Genomic DNA, 21,201 nt, shown 5'->3' with positions numbered 1-21,201 from the left:
GATCCAGGCCAAACTTGCCACGAGGCATCGGGACAATTCCCTAACCTTAAGTTGTGCTCCTCATGGCCGTATCTCCCCCAAAAGGGGGGCCACAGGTCCCCTCCCCAAATCCCTCATTTTCATTAAAACATGATCTCCACAACTACCTGACCGATATGGACCAAATTTGGTACAATGCATCAGAACAGTAAGATCTCATGGGCGTTGTGCTCCCCATCAAGATCTGCCCATTAAAAGGAGGTTTTTTTTTCCCCAAAAAATATTGGTACTTAATTAAAAAAAAAATCATCTCAGAAACCAACAACTGGATTCAGACCAAACTGGCCATGCGGAATCATGAACATGCCCTAACCTTAAATTGTGCTCCCCACAGCGGTATCTCTCCTGGAAAGGGGGTCACGGTATCCCTCCCCTAATCCCTTAGATTTCGGAATTCTAAATAATCCTCAGTTCCCCACGGGGCTGTTTATAACTAGCATGGGTACCCAACAATCCTTCATCCCATCCCTTTACACTCCCTCCTCCGACCCTTTCATCTCCCTCATCCCACCTCTTCACCTGCCTCCTTCCACCCCTTCCCCATTCCACCATTAGACTCCCACCCCACCTATTCCCCTCCCTCGTACCACCTCCTCCCACTCACCACACTCCATCCTATCCCTCCTCCCACCCCCTTCATACCCATTCCCCTCCCCCTGCCTCCAGACTCCCACCCCTACATACATATATATATATATATATATATATATATATATATATATATATATATATATATATATATATATATATACATACATATATACATACATACATACATATGAGCAAATACAACCCTTCGCTTTGCTGACGGGAATATTAAGGGGGCTTGAGAAAGAGAGAGAGGAGAGGGATATCGTCTGGGAGCCAAGTGAGATTTAATTGTTCCGAGAGTTCCAAAAGGTTGGATGTGATTTAGGTGTAAAGGCACCTTAACTAACAGCAAAAACCACATTCTTAAGTAAATATACTGTGGGATGAGTTGGGGGGCGCCACTCGAATTACCCCCCAAAATTCCATTTAATTGTTGTTAAAGTTCCAAGCATAATTCCTTTACTCTTTCGTAGAGGACATCTCGCTGAGCCCAAATCCATTACTTAAGAAAAAATATTTTGTGGGAAAAGTCATTTATGATGCATGCTAATTAGGGCTAATTAGCCATTTAATTGCTCTTAAAGATCCATCATTGGAACCAAATGCAAAATGTAGAGTAAAGTCCCCTGATTTAGAATCAACGACTTAAGAAGAAAAAAAAAGTGGGAAAGTCCACTTAAGATGAGGTGAAACGCTAATTAGTGCTTAATTAGCCATTTAATCATTCTGAAGATCCAAGCACAATTCATTTACTATTTGGTAGAGGACATCTCACTGAGCCCAAATCCATTACTAAAGAAAAAATATCCTGAAACGCAAAAGAAACTTACCACTTGTTTGAAATGTAATAAAATTGTAACAGTTCAAAATAAAACAAACCAACAATTGCTAATTGAAACATTGGCATTTTATTGATGCCAATATGTCAAGTTTTTGACCAAGATACACCATCTCATAAGTTTGTTCTACAGTACAGAACAGCACAGGGTGCAATGTCAGTCCCCTTTCAATAGCGTGTGTGGCCACCATTGTTTTGGATACAGGCAGTGCATCGTCGGCGCATACTGCCTACCAGTCTTTGGATGGATTGCTGCTGGATTCTGTCCCACTCAGTCCTCAATGTCTGAAGCTATCTGACTTCGGACCATCTGCCTGTCCTGCCTTGCAGTGGTGACTCTTGGCCTCCCTGATCGAGGTCTGTCGTCTGCAGAGTTGTGGAGGGTGTCTCTGTCCAACAGGGCCAATATCATCTGGTGCGAACAGCCCAAGGCGACGTGCCACCTCACGGTAGCTCAATCTGCCTTGCAGTATGCCCAAGGCACACTGCTGTCGATCCCTTGACAATCATGGCATGTTGATTGAAATGCCCATTTTGCACTGGCCTTTTTAAAGCCAATATCAAGACATCATGTGCAGCTCATTAGAATCATCCCGTACCCCTTGGCTAATCACTGACAGTCAAAACGGCTGTTCAACAGCTGTGCTATGAAGTGACCATTGAAGGTTCAAGTGACCATCCGTGATTGTTTTGTCTGACAGTGAGGACACTATTGTCCACAAATAAGTTCACACATTTACTACACGCAGTGTTATTGTTGATATTTGAAGGTTTAAAAGGTGGTAAGTTTCTTTTGCGTTTCAGTATATTTTGTGGGAAAGGTCATTTAAGACGCATGCTAATTAGGGCTAATTATCCATTTAATTACTCTGAATAATCCATCCTTGGAACCAAATGCAAAACGTAGAGTAAATTCCACTGATTTAGAATCACAAACTTAAGAAGAACGAAAATGTGGGAAAGTCCACTTAAGATGAGGTCAGATGTAATTATCATGGTTGCTAAGCAAGGGCACTGATTATGAAACTGCAAGTAATATCGAAACATAGGCAAGGACAAGATAAAAAAAAATTATACTCCGTTTATTTGGTACGGTATATACTCCAGAAAATAAAGAGAAAATGCAGGTCTACATCATGAATGGCATCCACCATAATTGCACATTTCTAAGTGTTTTGAAAAGTTTCAACTTGCCAAATCCAACGCATGTGACATTTTAAATAATATCCCTATCTTGAAAGGCTGACAAACATGTTATGTTTGCATGTGAAATGAGAGCGAGAGAAGAACCTTCAGAGTTTAGGCTTTATTCCATTTGATTGGAGCCGCTTCTACGGGCACACCGGGGAATACAGGTTCAGCTAGGAGTACATAAGCAGTAACGTATACATGTGCAATTAATCATCGCAGAATAAATCCGCGTAAGCACGGAGTTCGATATAATCTCCATTCTCACCAGTCAATGAGCACCTTCAGTCAACGAGCATCAAGTGAACAGCCGATGTAAATGGCAATGCCCCGGGGACAATCACCCCGTGCCGCGGAGACCTCCCCTTATACGCGAGACGCACAACATGTGATCCCGCGTCATGTCCCTCAATTCACCTCAATTCACCACATTCTCCCCACCTTTAAAATGCAACTAGGGGCCCAACTTACACACCATGATTGCTTTAGCACTATAGGAGTATACATTTCAAGCAACGCGGACTAATAGATCTACAGAAGCATACATGCCAAGCAGTGATTATTTTGAGTTGTAGGAGCATGGTAATGAGCATCGATATATGATATAATGAGCATAGAGGAGCATGAGCAGCGAGAATGCTGATAATCCCCTTTACAGATTGAGTCGTCGAGGGGGGCCTTATTCGTCGACCTCTCCGGGAGTAAATGGCAGTTTCACTTGAGGGAGGCTTCCGATCCTCTTGGTGAGCCTCGACTTGTGCCGGGGATGACTCCTCGATCGCTCTCGGGTGGAACGCGGCAGCCCCGTCGCCCGGTGGAGTTCCTGGGGGGGGAACACCTGGGGAGGCGATGTCAGAAGGAGGAGTGCCAGAAGGTGGTGTACCTGCGGGAGGAGTACCTGACGGAGCCAGATGGCGAACCGACACAGTGGTCTCCCTGCCATCCGGGAGCCTGACATGAGCATACTCTGGATTAGTGTCAATGAGTTTGACCCCCTCCACCAGGGGTTCATACTTGCTTTGTCGTACCGGGCGTTTCATGAACACTGTTCCGGGATGGGTCAGCCAGTTGGGCACCTCTTGACCGTCAACATAACGTCGCTGGTGAGTAAACATTCGTTCGTGAGGAGTTGCATTGGTGGACGTGCAGAGCAAAGAGCGTATGGAATTCAGAGCGTCGGGAAGGGTAACCTCCCACCGCTCGGGGCCCAGTCCTCTTGATTTCAACGCCAGAGTTACGGCTTTCCAAATAACCCCGTTATACCGTTCCACCTGCCCGTTACCCTGTGGGTTGTAACCCGTCGTTCGACTAGTTGCTATGCCGAGCTCTAGTAGGAATTGTTTTAGCCCGGCCGACATGAAACACGGCCCTCTGTCTGAATGTATGTACGAAGGTTTCCCAAACATAGCGAAGAGGTCAGAGAGACATCTCACGACAGTGCCCGAGGTCATATCCGAGCACGGAAATGCGAAAGGGAACCTTGAATATTCATCAACAACGGTGAATATGTATCTGTTGTCTGTCTCGGTCGGCAGGGGCCCTTTGAAGTCGATGTTTAGTCTCTCGAAGGGGGAAGTGGCCTTGATCAGTCTGCCAGATGCCGTGCCATAGAATCTGGGTTTTAGTTCAGCACAAACAGGGCATGAAGCATTCATTTGTTTAATATCTTCAACAGAATAGGGAAGATTTTGTCTGCGCACGAAATGTGCCATTCTGGTTACCCCTGGGTGGCAGAGAGACACGTGTAGGTCTTGCAAAGCCTGACTGATTGTTGCCGAACTGTAGACCCGAGAGAAGGTATCTGCAGCAGGGTTTTCCTTCCCGGGCCGGTAAACAATGTCGTAACTGTAGCAAGCTAGGTCTATCCGCCATCTCATAATTTTTTCATTCTTAATTTTCCCGTTATTTTTCCCATCAAACATGAATGCCACGGATCGTTGGTCCGTAACGAGCGTGAAGTGGTTTCCCAGTAAATAATGTCTCCATTTCCGCAGCGCTTCGACGATGGCGTACGCTTCCTTCTCTATCGCTGAGTGTCTCTGCTCGCTTCTAGAGAGAGTTCTCGAGAAGAACGCGACCGGCCGCCCAGACTGATTAAGTGTAGCAGCTATCGCGTGATCTGAAGCGTCGGTTTCCACCACAAAGGGCACCGAGCTATCGATCGATAAAACCACGGACTTACTGATATCATCCTTGAGGCTGTGGAAAGCTCTTACAACAGCGGCATCTGGTGGAAAGTTTTTGCAATGCACTAGGGGATGTATTTTCTCGGAGTATTGCGAAATCCATCTCGCATAGTAAGCGAACATGCCGATCACCCGGCGCATTGTCTGCAAGTCCTGAGGTGGTGGTAGCTCACGGAGCGGGCGCAATCGTTCAGGATCAGGCTTAATTGTGCCGTCGGCTATCGTGTAGCCGAGAAGGTCAATTGACCTTGCCGAGAATACGCATTTCTCGTAGTTGAGAGTCAGATTATATTTTCTAGCAATGCTCAAGAATCTGTCCAGATTCATATCATGTTCCCCCTGATCCCTACCGCACACTGTGATATTGTCCACGTAAACAAAAGTGTCTTTGAGGTTTTCATCTGAGATGATGTCGTCCATAACCCGTTGGAAGCAAGCTACCCCATTCGTGACACGGAAAGGTATTCTCCTGAATTGGTAGAGGCGCCTCCCTGCCTGGAATGCGGTGTAAGGTTTGTCTTCCTCTCGGATGGGAATTTGATGATAGGCGCTTCGCAAGTCGATGGTGCTGAATACCTTATAATTGGCCACGCGTTCGACCATCTCGTCTATGCGCAGCAGGGGGTAGGCATCGAGTTGGGTAAAGCGATTGACCGTTTGGGAATAATCGACAACCATTCGTTTCTTATGGTTCTGACTGCTGGTTACTGACACCTGTGCGCGCCATGGCGAATCGCTCGGTTCTATAATTCCTTCTTCCAGTAATCGCTTGGTCTCTGAAGTGATGAAATTCATGTCAGCAGTGGTATATCGCCGCGATTTGATCGCTATCGGTTTGCAGACCGGCGACAAGTTAGCGAACAGCTGGGGGGACGTCACCTCCGCGGTGGTCAACGCATTTAAAATTAGACGAGGCTTGCTTCCTCCAAAGGGTATTTCGACGCTCGTGTGCTGCTTGAGGACATTATGACCCAGAATTACGTCTGCGCACAAATCACGAAGCACCAGTACCCTTACATCCCGATGCGTGTACCCTTTTACGTCCAATTCAACATTGCAGTACCCTCGTACGCGGGATTGTAGTGAGGTGGCGGCCATGCATACCGTATTGTCTGTCGGGTGGATTATCCATTTCCTGCCCTTTACTAGCGAGCTGTTGACGAAACTTTCAGAGCTACCGGTATCAATCAGTGCCTCAGCCGTATGCCCGTTAATTCGTACGTTGATGATAGCCTTGGATAGATTCCCCGGGGAGGCTGCAGTTAATTTATTTTGCGAGTAGAGAGCCGCAGAAGTGGGTTTATTTCTCCTTAGAGTAGATTTACATACCCTGGCATAATGCCCTTTCTTGTCGCAATTCATGCATGTGGCATCTCTGGCGGGGCATTTTTGACGAGGATGCCTTTTGTACCCACAAAAGAAGCATTTACCAACCGGAGCAGTTGCTGAGGAGTTTGACGTGGCCTGGGTATCCGGCTCCTCGGGTGTTTCTCCATCCCCTATGTCTGGCTGTGTCTGTGCCAGTGGGGTTCCTTGGGTTCCCATCGTAGCAGCGTTCATTAGCAGCATCGGTGTCCCAAATGACTCAGATTGCTGCTGAGCCGTATCCATCGCTCGTGCCTGATCGACTACCTTGTCAAGAGTGGGTTGCGCTTTCTCTAGTAAGCGTTGCCGTATGTGGGCTGATCTGAGTCCTTGGATGAATGCCTCCCGTGTCGCTTCCTTTCGGTGTTCCTCGGCGCTTACGGCCCGGAAGCTGCCGTCTTTTCCCAGCTGATTCAGAGCTTGCAGGAACTGATCGATTGTCTCCCCGGCTGCTTGCTTGCGTGTGTTGAGAAGATGTCGTATGTATACCTCGTTCTTGGGCTTCACGTAGAGCGCCTGCAGCACGTCGATCGCTGCTTCGTAAGTGTCGCACTCCGAGAAGAGCCTGTACACGCTGAGCGAGACATGATTCACGAGAGCGGCAAATTTGTCAGCTCCCTCCTCGATGATGGTCAGATAGTGTGAGAAGGAACAGAACCAATGCGACCATTTCATTTCTGCGTCAGTCGCGTTTGGGTCTGCGTTGAACCTCTCTGGTTTGTAGATCTTGTCCATCGTTGGTTGAGAGATCCGAGAAAATCAAATGGAATAAATTGAAATGAGAGCGAGAGAAGAACCTTCAGAGTTTAGGCTTTATTCCATTTGATTGGAGCCGCTTCTACGGGCACACCGGGGAATACAGGTTCAGCTAGGAGTACATAAGCAGTAACGTATACATGTGCAATTAATCATCGCAGAATAAATCCACGTAAGCACGGAGTTCGATATAATCTCCATTCTCACCAGTCAATGAGCACCTTCAGTCAATGAGCACCAAGTGAACAGCCGATGTAAATGGCAATGCCCCGGGGACAATCACCCCGTGCCGCGGAGACCTCCCCTTATACGCGAGACGCACATGTGATCCCGCGTCATGTCCCTCAATTCACCTCAATTCACCACAGCATGGTTGCTTTTGAAAGGAAATTAAGTGGGAGGTACAGTAGAACCTCTCTATTAAGGACACCCTTGGAACTGACAAACGCTGTCCTTGATAGTGAGGCGTCCTGATTACAGAGGTCAAATTGAATGGAAATGACCAATTCGGGACTCGATTGGGTGTCCTTAATAGAGAGGTTGTCCTCCTGGCAGAGGTGTCCGTTAAAGGAGGTTCCACTGTAACTATTTTGCACGGAATAAAAATAAAATCCCACAACTGTATTCACCATCCTGCAAATTTCTAGTCCAGGGGTACAAGAAACAGAATGTATCTGGTCAGAAACATTCGAATATCATTGTCTGCAAAACCAAAATAAAATTTTAAAATCACATATAATAGAGTTTGCAAGAGCCATAACTTTGCTTTGGCTCAGCCAAAAGTGTAATTTTTCATCACTTCCATGGGGCTTTCTCTGGATCCTGACGAGTAATTGAGGTGAACCCATGGTTCAAATTGCTTAGTTTGAGGCCTTTCTGCTGGTTAGGTTTGTGATCTGCAGCTGACAGATACATGCAGCCTGAAAAAGAAGGTCTTTGCTCGGTTTCATTATTGTTCATCTTCAGCTCTTTTGAAGTGAACTGGCTCTCCCCAAATCTGTGTCCTGGGCCTAGTTTTGTGCAGGCTGTGATGGTCCAACGGTGAAATGAAATTTTTAAAACTTGTATATATTTTATTTGCCAAACACGAATCCACATAACAGGCATAGAAGATGCAGAAAACAAAGACAGCTGATCTGGAAGGTTGTGACCTCCAACACCCCTTGATCCCTTGTGATCAAGTGTTAAGGCAAATGGAAATGAATACAGAAATTCTGATCGCTAACACTGAGCTGGGTTTACGGTGTGACACCTGGTGTGATCCTAGCACCCAACACTGGCTCTGACCTGTGATCACACCTGGATCTAGTGTGATCCAGGGATCACACCAAGATTCTGTAAGCAGGTCACAACTGGTGTGATCTTGAGTGTTCAGTGTCAGAATCATGTGTTAGTGTGGTCTTAACACTGGCTGTGACCTCACCCACTGTATCAAATGCTGGTCCAACTAGACCATTATCTAGTCTGCAAAGTAAACCAATAAGGCCAAATGCAACTTATTCTGAATTTATAGCAAAAACAGATTGATACCAGGTTACAATTGAACTTATGAGATTATTTCAGCATTGGCATACCATATGCATGCATGTTGAGAAAACTGAAATTGGCATGTCATTGAAGGCCTTTTACTAATTACCGGTACTTTACTTGTTTTGAACTTACCTCGCCAAGGGGCTCTGCAGTGTCCTTTTTACCTTTAGATAAAGCAGCCCTCATTTGTGTTTGATAGTAAGCAACACATTGTCAATTATTGATGAAGGAACTGGTTCCCTTGTTTTAATGTTGGATTAAGATTGTTAATAGATGGCAGCACTGATATTATCTCAGAATGTGGAGCCAAATAGGCCAAATATTGACTTGCCAAACAACATGCTCATCAGTCAGTGTTAGTACCGAAAGGTATGGTAAAAATCTACCAACATTTTTGTGACCTGTCTACATCCAGCGCACTAAGAATGTGATCTATACTATAACAGGTATGCAATCCTGAAGGCTCGTTTCATTGAAATGGAATACAGATATTACAATTTCACCCTATGACTGATTACATCTGACCTCATCTTAAGTGGACTTTCCCCACATTTTTTCTTGTTAAGTTGGTGATTCTAAATCGGGCGACTTTACTCTACATTTTGCATTTGGTTCCAATGATGGATCTTTAAGAGCAATTAAATGGCTAATTAGCTTGAATTAGCATGCGTCTTAAATGGCCTTTCCCACAAAATATTTTTTCTTAAGTAATGGATTTGGGCTCAGTGAGATGTCCTCTACCAAATAGTAAAGGAATTATGCTTGGATCTTTCAGAATAATTAAATGGCTAATTAAGCCCTAATTAGCGTTTGACCTCATCTTAAGTAGACTTTCCCACATTTTTTTCTTCTTCTTAAGTTGGTGATTCTAAATCAGGGGACTTTACTCTACATTTTGCATTTGGTTCCAATGATGGATCTTTAAGAGCAATTAAATGGATAATTAGCATGCGTCTTAAATGAGCTTTCCTACAAAATATTTTTTCTTAAGTAATGGATTTGGGATCAGTGAGATGTCTTCTACCAAATAGCAAAGGAATTATGCTTGGAACTTTCACAACAATTAAATGTCATTTTGGGGGTAATTCGAGTGGTGCCCCCCCAACTCATCCCGCAGCATATTTACTTAAGAATGTAGTTTTTGTGCTTAGTTAGGGTCACTTTAAACATCAATCATCTCAAACCTTTTGGAACTCTCGCAACCATTAAATCTCACTTGGCTCCTGCTCTAATAGAGGAGGGAGGGGGGAAGTACAGGATTGAACAAAATGGGGAACATTTAAACCAGTACACGGACACCACTGGGAAATGTCCATGAGGGATGGACAAGGGAGGTGGAGGGCAGGCGGTGTGATTGGATGGGAAGGGAATGGAGGGCAGCGTGAGGGGAGGGGAAGGGAAGGGCGATTTAAAATGCACCCAAACAGCAACATTTTATTTTTAACCACCGGGTTCGATATAAAAACAGGTGGGAGCATTTAAAACCCTTGTTATCAACCTGGCAAAGGCCAGCCTGCCTGCCTGCATGCATGCTCGCATATGCGGCGACCTTTGCACCCTTCCGGTCGGCTTACTCCGAATCTTATTCGTTCATGCTACCCTATGGGGATGCAGTTTTAAATTCAAAACTAAACTGTCAATCCTTAACGGTCCCCTTGACAGGGGGGAATGGGGGAGGGGTTGGGGGTGATAAAGGAAAGGGGTGGGAAGGAGAGGGGTGGGAGATAGATAGAGGGGAGGGGAGGAGAGGAGAAAGGGGGGGGTGGTGGTGGGATTCCAGCACATGATGTCCAGTTTAACGTCCACCTGAGAGATGGCACACACATTGATGAATCACTGTGCCTGTGAAACACCAGGATGACAGTTTATAGCTGAGTCAGGATTTGAACCCAGGCTAGACAGCTTAGAGCAGGCATGTGTGCTTCCCAGCTATCCTGCTGTGATGTGGTGATTCATTGCTCTGTAACAACTGAAACATTTTTTATTCATTGTAGTCATCTCATTTCTTTCTGCCTTCTCGACTCCGGTATGGAACGCCACCGAAGCTTGAAGAGCGCTCACCAAGTTTTTTTTTATTTATTTATTTATTTTTTTTTTTAACCAAGCATTCCAACGAAAGGGTTGAATAAACTTTTAAAAACGAAACTTTGTTACTTCCACTTCTGAGTTTTAAATGTCGGCAGCTCCTCTTCTCTCCCAACAATGCATGGAGGTTCTCAATGCCAGACATGAAATCAAAGCCAGATCCTTAGACCAGTGTTTCTCAACCTTTTTTGTCCCACGCCCCACTGATTTTCCAAAAAAAATCGTACGCCCCACTATGATTTTCCAAAAAAAATCGTACGCCCCACCATGATTGGAGACACTACAGTATATACTACATATGTATTCAAAAAGCAAAGCTATGAAAGCGATTTTATATATTGATTCATTAATTCTGAATCCTCATGCCCCACCGGTGGGGCGTGCACCCCACCTTGAGAAACACTGCCTGAGACATATCGTGTGTTTTTGACAGTCTGGTACCCTGCCTTACTCGCCAAACTCTCTTCCTATGGTATCCAAGGCCATCTCCACTCATGGCTCGCAGACTTCCTCTCCTGTCGCAGTCAACGGGTGGCCCTAAATGGAGTTCTTTCATCCCCCCTTCCTGTCCAGGCTGGAGTTCCTCAAGGTAGGGTTCTGGGCCCTGTTCTTTTTCTGGTTTTCATCAACGACCTCTCTGACTCTCTGGAAAATCTTCTTTATCTCTTTGCTGATGACTCCACCCTCTGCCGTAACATCGGTCATCCCTCAGACCGGCAAGCAGCAGCTTCTTCGCCGCTCACTGCAGATCTGGATAAAATCGCAAACTGGTCCAACACATGGAACATGTCTTTCAATCCGGACAAATCTCACACTCTCACTTTATCTCTCTGAATGGACCATTTGGAACCCCCCCCCCCCCCAAATCCACTTTCTCAACAATCCTCTTGATGAAGTCCTTTCTTTCAAGCTTCTGGGTCTCACTATCTGCCATGATCTTTCCTGGGAAAGCCACATTTCCAACCTGGCCTCCAAAGCCAGTCCTCCGTCAATGGGAATCCTCCGTCATGCAAAGTCCTTCTTCGGCCCACCTGAGCTCCTGACCACTTACAAAACTTTCGTCTGCAGCCTGATGGAGTACTGCTGTCCCCTCTGGGCTGGTGCTCCTGCCTCCAACCTTTCTCGGCTTCACGCTGTGGAAACCAAGGCATGTCGGATCATTGGTATCTCCCGCGATGAGGCCGAGTCTTTGGACCTCTCACTCTCTCACCGCAGGCAGGTCGGTGGTCTTTCTGTCTTCTACCGTCTCCTATACGGTTTCGCCCCCCCTGCTCTGTCTGCGATTTGTCCCCACCACATTTCCGCAGGGCGCTCAAGGTCTGCCAACAACTCCCTTTTGGTAGAGCTACCAAAATCACGAATCACTGCTCACCTTCACTCTTTCGTTCCTCTTTTTTTTCCCGCCTTCCGAATAAACTCCTTCACTCTATTCAATCCCATTCTTCCCTCCAGGCCTTCAAAACAGCTGTTCACCACCAACTCTTATCGTCCCCCATCCAAATCCTCGATCTTTTCTTCCCCCGTTAATCCACTCCAAACCCACCTCCTTCAAATTCCCTGTTTTCCTTCCTGAAAGTCCCTGTAATGTCCATCCTGTAATGAAAGTCCCTGTAATGTCCATCTTGCCAAAGTGACGGATCGTACAAAAAGGGGAATTCTGGTGTGAAATATAATTGCAGATGTTCAGCGTGCCAACCACCGTCCGATGGCACCGCAGAACAATGCGGCAAATGGCCCCGGAACTCTGTTCAAGTCGATTGATCAGTAGTATTCAGTGATGATGCGTAGACGTCACTGCATGATGACGTCACGTGTGGAGAAGTTCTTTTCATCCTTCACATGGAAGCAAACGCAGGATATTTTTGGTTGTAGCAGTCATTGCATATTCTGGTCAACAAACATTGAGTTATGAGCGACATGTCACTGTCTCGCCGACAGAACGTAAGTGCATTTGACGACAGTTTTATTTCTCTATTATTATTTAAAAAAATTAAATATCACTGTTTTCCTTCCTCTGTGTAATATGAGAATTGACATTCCTTCATTGGGCGGTGTATATGAGACAGCTGCTGCGATCAAAACATGTATTACCTCTGAGTTGAAATCAAATGTTACTCCCCCCCCCTCCCCTCAAAACGGTCTTCATTTAGTGATAGAAGACGTGTTGTTCAGTCTTCAGATGTACACAGGGCCTTTAAAACGATCTGAGCTACGTGGAGAGAAAAAGATGGCGGCGATTTCTGGATGGCTGGAGGACGTGGCCTGCGGAATGGGTGACGCTTATGACCCACAGACAGACAGACAGACAGACAGACAGACATGAACTCGGCTTTATATATTGGATGAAAAGCTAAAATGTCTTGCCTAATAAGAATTCAACCCCCTGAGAAGCGCCTTTGGCAGTGATAACAGCTTCGAGTGTTCTTGGGTATGTCTGTATCACCTTTGCACATCTGGATTTGGGGATTTTCTCCCAGTCTCCCTTCCAGATTTGCTCAAGCTTTGTAAATTTGGATGGGGAGTGTCGGTGAACAGCAATCTTCAAGTCTTTCCCCAGATTCTCAATAGGATTCAAGTCTGGGCTTTGGCTGGGACACTCAAGGACTTTCACGTTCTTCTTGTGAAGCCATTCCAGTGTTGCTTTGGCTCTATGCTTGGGGTCATTATCCTGTTTAAATGTAAATCTTCACCACAGTCTCAGATGTTTTGCATTCTGATGCAGGTTCTCCTCAAGGATTTCCCTGTATTTGGCTCCATTCATTGTTCCCTCTGTCCTTACAAGTCTCCCAGTCCCTGCCACTGAAAAGCATCCCCATAGCATGATGTTGCCACCACCATGCTTCACGGTAGGGATGGTATTAGATGTGTAATGAACTGTGCTTGGTTTTCACCAGATGTCGTGCTTTGAATTCAGGTCAAAGAGTTCAATTTTCGTCTCATCCGACCACAAAATATATTGCCTCATGATCTGAGTCTTTCATGTGCCTTTTTGAAAACTCCAGGTGTGCTGTCATGTGCCTTTTTCTCAGGAGTGGCTTCCATCTGGCCGCTCTCCCACAAAGCCGAGATTTGTGAAGTGCTGCAGAGATTGTTGTCCTTTCAGCAGGTTCTCCCATCTCAACTAAGGAACTCTAGTTCTGTCAGAGTGGTCACTGGGTTCTTGGTCACCTCCCTGACCAAGGTCCTTCTTGTCCGGTTGATCAGTTTTGCTGAACTGCCAGCTCCAGGAAAAGTCTGGGTCATTCCATATTCTTTCTATTTCCTTATGATGGAGCTCACTGTGCTCTTGGGAACTTTCAACATTCTAGCAATTGTTTTATACCCTTCCCCAGATCTATGCCTCCTTACAATTCTATCTCGGAGTTACACGGACAGTTCCACGGACTTCATGGTGGAGTTTCTGTGCTGACGTACACTGTCAACTGTGGGACCTTGTATAGAAAGGTGTGTTTGTTTATAAATGATGTCCATTTAATTTAATTGGCCACAGTTGGACTCCAACCAAGTTGTGTAGACATCTCTAGGATGATCAAAAGAAATTGGATGCACCTGAACTCAATTTGGAGTGTCATAGCAAAGGAGTCAAATATTTGTTGTCGATGTAAGACATTTCAGCTTTTCATTTTTTTGATTAATTTGTAAAAAAAAAAAAAAAAATACAAAATTAGATGTTTTCACTTTGTCATTATGGAGTATTTTGTGTGGATCGATGACAATTTTTTTTTTAATGTAATCCATTTTTAATTCAGGCTGTAACAACAAAATGTGACAAAGTCGCTGTGGTGTGAATATTTCGTGAAGTCACTGTACGTTGTGATCTTGCATGGTAACTCTGAGTTTAAATAAAGATGTTTTGACTTTAAAGTATTACATCACAAAAAAAAAATGCAGCAAATTTTGCCCAGAGATTAGATTGGCGTCTCCGGATTGGCGTCTCCGGATTGGCGTCTCCGGATTGGCAGGAGCACATTTAAAAACATTGTTTTCAAACCTTAATTATTCCAGTATTTTAAAAGATATTTTGAGTTGCTTTCTGTAATGTCGTGATGTACAAACAATCAGACCGATCACGATGCATTCAACTTCACAATGGTTTTATTGGGAACACCCGGCTCCATTGCGCGGCACACGGGACTCGCGTCAAACCCAAGGAAGGGCAAGACATCACACTTTCTGTAGAGGAAACTGATTCAGACCATATTTAGACGATTCGCTCGCTTGTTTCATCTGGAAATGGTGTTTGAAACCATGACTTTTGCTCCAAGTTGTTTATTTATTTATTTTTGTCCGACATGAACACCTGATTAGTTTGTGGACTCGTACCAATCCCTTTCACACTGTGATATTATTTGTTTTCGAATCTCATGAGGAATTGCGTAACCCCAAGCTGAACAAAAATATAAATTTTCCATCCTTGCCATTGAATTAGAATTATTTAATTTGAAAACTTTCCAATTTGTTGTTTTTTTTAATACCCCCTAACCCTGATTGATAAATTGATGTTTATTGGGTGTATATATATATATATAAAATTGAAGAATCGAACCAGCTGAATATAACTTCATGTATACACCCTTGTCACTGTTTTTCTCTGTTTGAATGTTCGCTGTGTAACCCCTCACAAAACACCTCTCTGCTCGCCCTGTATGATCGCACAACTTCCTTGACCCGACCGACGCAAGTGGGACTTTCCTTCCTGATACTACAAATGGCATCCCTTGTGTAATGTACTCGATAGACAGGGACAAAGGCTCTGAAGTGGGCCCAACACAACACAAGTCACGTGACTCTCCTTAACCACGCCCCGGTGCACCCATGTATGCAGGTGGTGTTGATACAGGAGTGGGTGATAAAGGAACTTGAGCCGGTTCAATGTTTGGCTCCCCATGACGTAACCTGAGTTGGTGAACATGTTTACACGTACATCAACCATCACACAACTTCACAAGAAACATCATTTCACCGATGTTATCGATAACGATATCAGATAACCACTTGGTTCCACATCTGGATTTCACCACGTGTACAGGATCGTCGATCTGGAAGTTGCGGTGTACAGACGTTTGGTTGTGATTACGTTTCTGTTGATACTTGTTATTCTCGACCTGGCTTGACCATTACTGGCGGGTTTGTAGGAGGCAGATGTGTTGTTTAATGCCATTAATTTTACAAAAGTTCTGAAACTCTGAACTCGTAAATGCCGATCCATTATCTGATACAATGGAGTTCGGAATACCATGTTGCGCGAACATGGTACGTCGAGCTTTCATTGTTACAGCAGAGGATGAGGATGGCACCACGAGAGCTTCAATCCATTTGGAGTGGGCATCAACGACTATAAGGAAAAGCTTCTCTTGAAATGGACCAGCATGGTCGATGTGTAGTCTGGACCATGGTTTTGATGGCCACGACCACGTGGCCAATGGAGACTATGGCAGTGTCCTGGCATGAGCTTGACAAGTGTAACAATTGCGTACACTGGAGTCTATGTCACTGTTCAAACCAGGTCACCAAACATGGGCTCGGACAATAACCTTCATGGTGACGATGCCTGGATAAGCATTGTGGAGTTCACTGATAATTTTCCTGCCAAGGTTCAGCGGAATTATCACTCTGCCACCCCAAATCAAGCAGTCTGCATCAATAGATATGTCACGTTGTACACGACCTGATGATGTGGGCAGAATGGCTCTGGTTTCTCCCAGGAGACCTAACAAGGGTTTGTGATCAGTCTCAATGATAATGTCTTCCAAAGACATATTGGTGCATCATTAAGGTTCCCCAGACACACGCTAACATCTCTCATTCGACTTGAGCATAGCGGCGTTCAGTGTCACATTGGGTTTGTGATGCATATGCAACAGGCTGGAGATTACCGGTTCCATTTGTTTGCAACAACCCACACCCGATGCCATATGAAGACCTATCACAACTGAGAACAAGTTCCTTGGATGAGTCGTAATGGCGAGGAGGACAGCGTGGTTTTAGCGGCCTTGAACGTTCTTGTTTGGACAGCTTCCCATTTCCAGACAACGCCTTTCCTGAGGAGAAGATGCATAGGCTCGACGGTTGTGCTTAGTTGAGGCAGGAGATTACCAAAGTAGGCCAACATACCTAGGAATGTGTGAAGTTCTGAAATGTTTTGTGGCATTGGTGCATTCGCAATTACTTCAACTTTGTGCGGAGAGGGTAAAATAAAATGCCTTTACAGGTGATTTGATGTCCCAGGTATTCAACTTCAGGTGCCATAAAGGCCCACTTCTCGCGCATTTGGCGTAACCCAGCTTGTGACAGCCGATTGAGGACTTCGTTTAGGTTCTCGAGGTGTTCATGTTGTGACTTGCCAGTCACTAGTATGTTGTCCTGGAGTACAACTGCCTTTGGTACAGTTTTCAAAAATGTCTCCATCTTGCGTTTTGGAAGATTGGTGCAGCAGAGCGTATGCCAAATGGGCATCTGTTGTACATGTCGAGTCCTTGATGAGTGTTGATGCATGTGTAGAGCTTGGAATCATCACCCAGTTCCATTTGAGCATAGGCATTGGTCAAGTCAAGCTTGGTGAATGTCTGGCCACTCATGAGAGTCTTGAACAGATTTTCTGCTTTGGGCAAATGGAAGCCATCCAGCTTTGAATAGCGGTTGATTGTCGTTTTGTAGTCACCACAAATGTGCACTGTTCCATCTGCTTTGAGTATTGGAACGATAGGTACTGCACAATCGGAGTACTCGACTGGTGAGATGACGCTCTCACTCTGCAGGTGGTCAAGCTCACATTCGATCATTTATCGCATCATGTCGGGCACAGGTCTAGCCTTGTGGAACAATGGCTGAGCATCTGCAGAAACATGAATCCTCACTTTGGGCCCTGCAAAGGTGCCATCACCATCGCTGAACAGGCCAAGGTACTTGTTGAGCATGGTATCGTATCCAGCATCAGAATTGGTGACTCTGTTTACGTCACTCCAATTAAGTCTAATTATTCGTAACCAATCTTGGCCGAAGAGGCTTGGTCCTTCTCCACTCACTATCAGTCGTGGTAGGACATGAGTGCTGTTTCCATATCCTACAGTTACGTGAGCTGAGCCAACTGCAGGAACCACCTCCTTGGTGTACGTTCCCAAGTCAGTAGATACAGGCCGGAGTGCAGGAGCCTTTCTCGGAGGGTCGATGGATGTGAACTTGCTCTCACTCATAATTTATGTGGAAACGCCGGTATCAACTTCCATCCTCACCGGGATCTTATCGATTGTTACATCAACTATAATTGGACCATCGGAGTTCTTTGTTCCAACAGAGAAAACGTCATAAAGTTCTTCACTTGACTCTCGGCTGCAGGTTGTGCTCTGTGACCTAACGTCCGCTGCATCAGCGTTCACCCCAATGTGATAAGCAGGAGACAAGTTCTTCGACTTCGATTGAGGACGACACTTCAAGTGTTCCCCACTTCCCACAGTTGTCACAGGTACAATTCCTGTACCAACATTGGCAAGCTTGATGATTACCACCACAACGCCAACAAGTTTCCCCAACCTTCCGGGTAGATTCAGAAATGTCAGGAGGTGGAGGTGAATTTGGTGGCTTGCTAAAACACTTGTTTGTCGCCAAAGGTTACCTTGTTAACCGATGAGTCCTGCTGGATACCGTTTGACTTGTTGGAGATCACACGCAGGCTCTCAGCAGTTTGCGTACACGCAGTGGCTCTTTCCATGACGCTAGCCAAATTGGGGTCGGATTCAGGAAGGGAGTTTCCACGGAATTGAGTCGTCATTGATGCCTATTGTACAAAAAAAAAATCACGTGACATCTCTTCGAGTTTACCTGTAAACTCACAATGTTCGGCGAGTCGGTGTAAATCAGCCACGAAGTCGGATGCTGACCGACCATCTTGACGATGGTGGGAATTAAATCGACATCTCGAGACCATCTTACCCGGTTTAGGGTGACAATGTCTTTTCACGAGATTGACGAGCTCTTCATACGACTTGTCAGAAGGTTTTGCTGGGGCAAGAAGATCTTTGATGAAGCTGTACGTCAGGGTGCCGCATACGGTGAGTAATACAGCTCGCCGCCTTTCAGCGTCCTCATCGGTGTCCATTTTGTTTTCCACGTAGTCCTGCTCCACACGATCGGTGTAGTCTTCCCAATCATCCCCACTGTGTATTCTTGTAATATGCCGATGCATTCTGCTTAACCACACCCATGTATGCCTGCATTAGCATAAACTACTCGTACATCTCACCTTGTTATTTAGAAGATATTTTCACCTCTTTTGCTAATCAAGTTTGATTTATTGTGTTAAAAGGTGAGTGTATGGAAAAGATGGTCCAAACGACTTTTTTACGTTTTTTTATTCCGACTGCACACTAAATTTTGCTGAAGTCGAGTCGGTCCTCCAAAAAATCCCCGTGGACTCGAGTCTGACAAGACGCATGCACGCACACACACACTTATTATTATAGATTTAACCTCAAACCCTGTTGGTTTGAACTATCACTGCCTGGCACTGTGCTGTCCGTTTACCACTCACCTCCATACCTCCATGTATTACCCCCTCACCTCCATGTATTACCCCCTCTCCTTTCTTTATCTAGTGTTCCTATTGTTCTGCTGCGTCCTGATCAGTTCTATCTTCTCGCTCTTTCACGAGCGTTGGCTTTGTTTACCAAACAACAGCAACAAAAAAAAACTTTATGAAAAGCCACTGAAGGATTACATCACATCAGTAAAACTCACAACTTTGATTTTCCCAAGATGACACTTGTTTTGATTTTATTTGTTTTTAATCGATTTTAAATTCTCATTTCAGAATAACACAGGCTGCGAGATGTCGATCCTTCAATCCGATCAACTTCAGGTCGTGTTTCATATTGCTTCGTTCCTGCAGGACCTCTGGTTTCGGGCTAAATGTCAAGGTACAGCTTTGTGTCTGTTTGTCTGCGTCTGTCCATTTTGAGGATAGTCTCATGGGTTTGAAAAATGACCGTGTGCTTGGCTGAACCCAATATCTGTTTCTGGTCGTGCAGCTTGTTTGGTTAATGAAACTCAAGGGAATGAGACTCATTCATTCCTCGCACCATGGACACTTTCATTCCTGCACCAACTTAATCAAACAAGAATGTGCTTCAACTCCTTTGGGGTAATGTCTTTCCTTTATAGCTTGTCGGTGGTATATGCACCTTAGAGTTTCCTTCCCTTGAGTGTATGTATGTTTGTGGTGCCGAACACAGCTGGTTCTCTAATGACTGCAATCCAAGCTTTGCACCTCAGGAGTGTGAGCGATCGTCGAGGTCAGCTACCACTCAAATTAATCTTTATCGTTTGGTGTTTGTGACTGAGTGACGTTACAGTGACCACATCAACAGCAAAATGATTTTGAAACCTGTATTTCAAATACAAAATCAAATGAGGAAGTTCACCATTACAAACAATGTCCAACTCCGATTCCCGCGTTAAGTTGTTTATACCCAGTTCACTGTCCTGTCGGCTCAACACTCGCGTGTTCATCTCGTTGAACCGTGGCTGTCGAACCATGGAGTGTTGTTGCGTTGTTCTCTCTCGTGCGCTGGCCCATCCAGGATGATTGGAGCTCAAAGGAATTCTTTCCTGGTACACAATCTTAATAAGATTTAATCAACCTGCCTATAATCGGCTCCACGTGTTAACAACCACTCTGGACATGAACACCTCGTTCACTCATCGAGCTTAAATCGAACACGGGGATGATCGAAACACGCGTCTCATCACATGTCACCCGCCTCTCTACACTTCCCTCTTGCGGGTTTGTATCGTAACACAGAAGGATCCTGTGCCTTCCAGCAAATGCGATTCTAGTCCATACTCAAAGTTTCGTCTGAACTTTCCAGCATCTTCACAAATCTCACCAGGCAGTTTACAGTGCAATACTGCTACCTGCAGTTAAAGTTATCTCATTTCATCAAGCAGGTGATATTACAATTCACTGATTCATGCTCCACGAAACTTATAACATGGAACTATCCATTTAATCGTTTATTTATAGACATTTACTAATGCTTTCCACAAATACTACAACATCAAGCTTTTAACTGACATTGCTTCTCCCCCTCATCTGGGGTAATGTCTTCACTTCATCGCTGCTCTCTCTCCTTCCATTTAACCCCCTTTCTAACATTCCTCCTGGTCCCCACACCTGAAACCCTTTTCCCACCTCACCTTTCACAGGTGTAATCCAGAATTTGTACTTTAATCCGAGTTTAAAGACCAGATCAGTAAAAGTTAATCTATTTAGTGCTGTGTGACTTCACCATCCCCAGCAGGAGCCGTTGGACAAACAGCACGGGGGAAACTCCACCGTGTGCACTAATTGCAGTGATCAGTACGGCAACCTGAGCAACCTGTACACTCGTTTGGAGAAAAATCTCAGTCTCTGCATGGACCTGCAGGACGCGGTTAGTATCGCACTCGCTTTGGCTTGTGCCTGATGTCAGTGCTTCATTTGTACGCCTGGAAATGTTAATCTGTAAACTTGTCCGTTCCCCTCACATTCAATACATGTTCAACAAATATTCTCTTATTTATCCCTGAAAAGAATCCTAACCCTAACTACCACCTCCTTTCTGGTTTTGCACCCTCTGCTCTTTCCAT

At 45.1% G+C, this 21,201-nt stretch overlaps 1 protein-coding gene across 5 annotated transcripts in view; it reads left to right on the top strand.

Annotated features, from left to right (window-relative positions):
- The window catches only part of OSTM1 (osteoclastogenesis associated transmembrane protein 1), a 34,768-nt gene that overhangs the window by 3,516 nt on the left and 10,051 nt on the right, over positions 1-21,201 (top strand). For 3 of the 5 annotated variants that reach the window (XM_085857278.1, XM_085857276.1, XM_085857279.1), the window contains exons 2-4: positions 19,385-19,490; positions 19,602-19,714; positions 20,871-21,005. In XM_085857278.1, coding sequence (XP_085713404.1) covers positions 19,385-19,490; positions 19,602-19,714; positions 20,871-21,005 — 354 coding nt within the window. Of the gene's footprint in view, positions 1-13,910; positions 14,023-19,384; positions 19,491-19,601; positions 19,715-20,870; positions 21,006-21,201 lie in introns of all 5 variants that reach the window. The other 2 variants (XM_085857281.1, XM_085857277.1) reach the window with 2 other exon arrangements.

This window comes from Eptatretus burgeri, chromosome 15, assembly GCF_056783735.1.
Source record: "Eptatretus burgeri isolate ZD-2024b chromosome 15, Ebu_testis_v1, whole genome shotgun sequence".
NCBI classification, from domain to species: Eukaryota; Metazoa; Chordata; class Myxini; order Myxiniformes; family Myxinidae; genus Eptatretus; species Eptatretus burgeri.
This window is presented reverse-complemented; position numbering and strand designations above follow the sequence as displayed.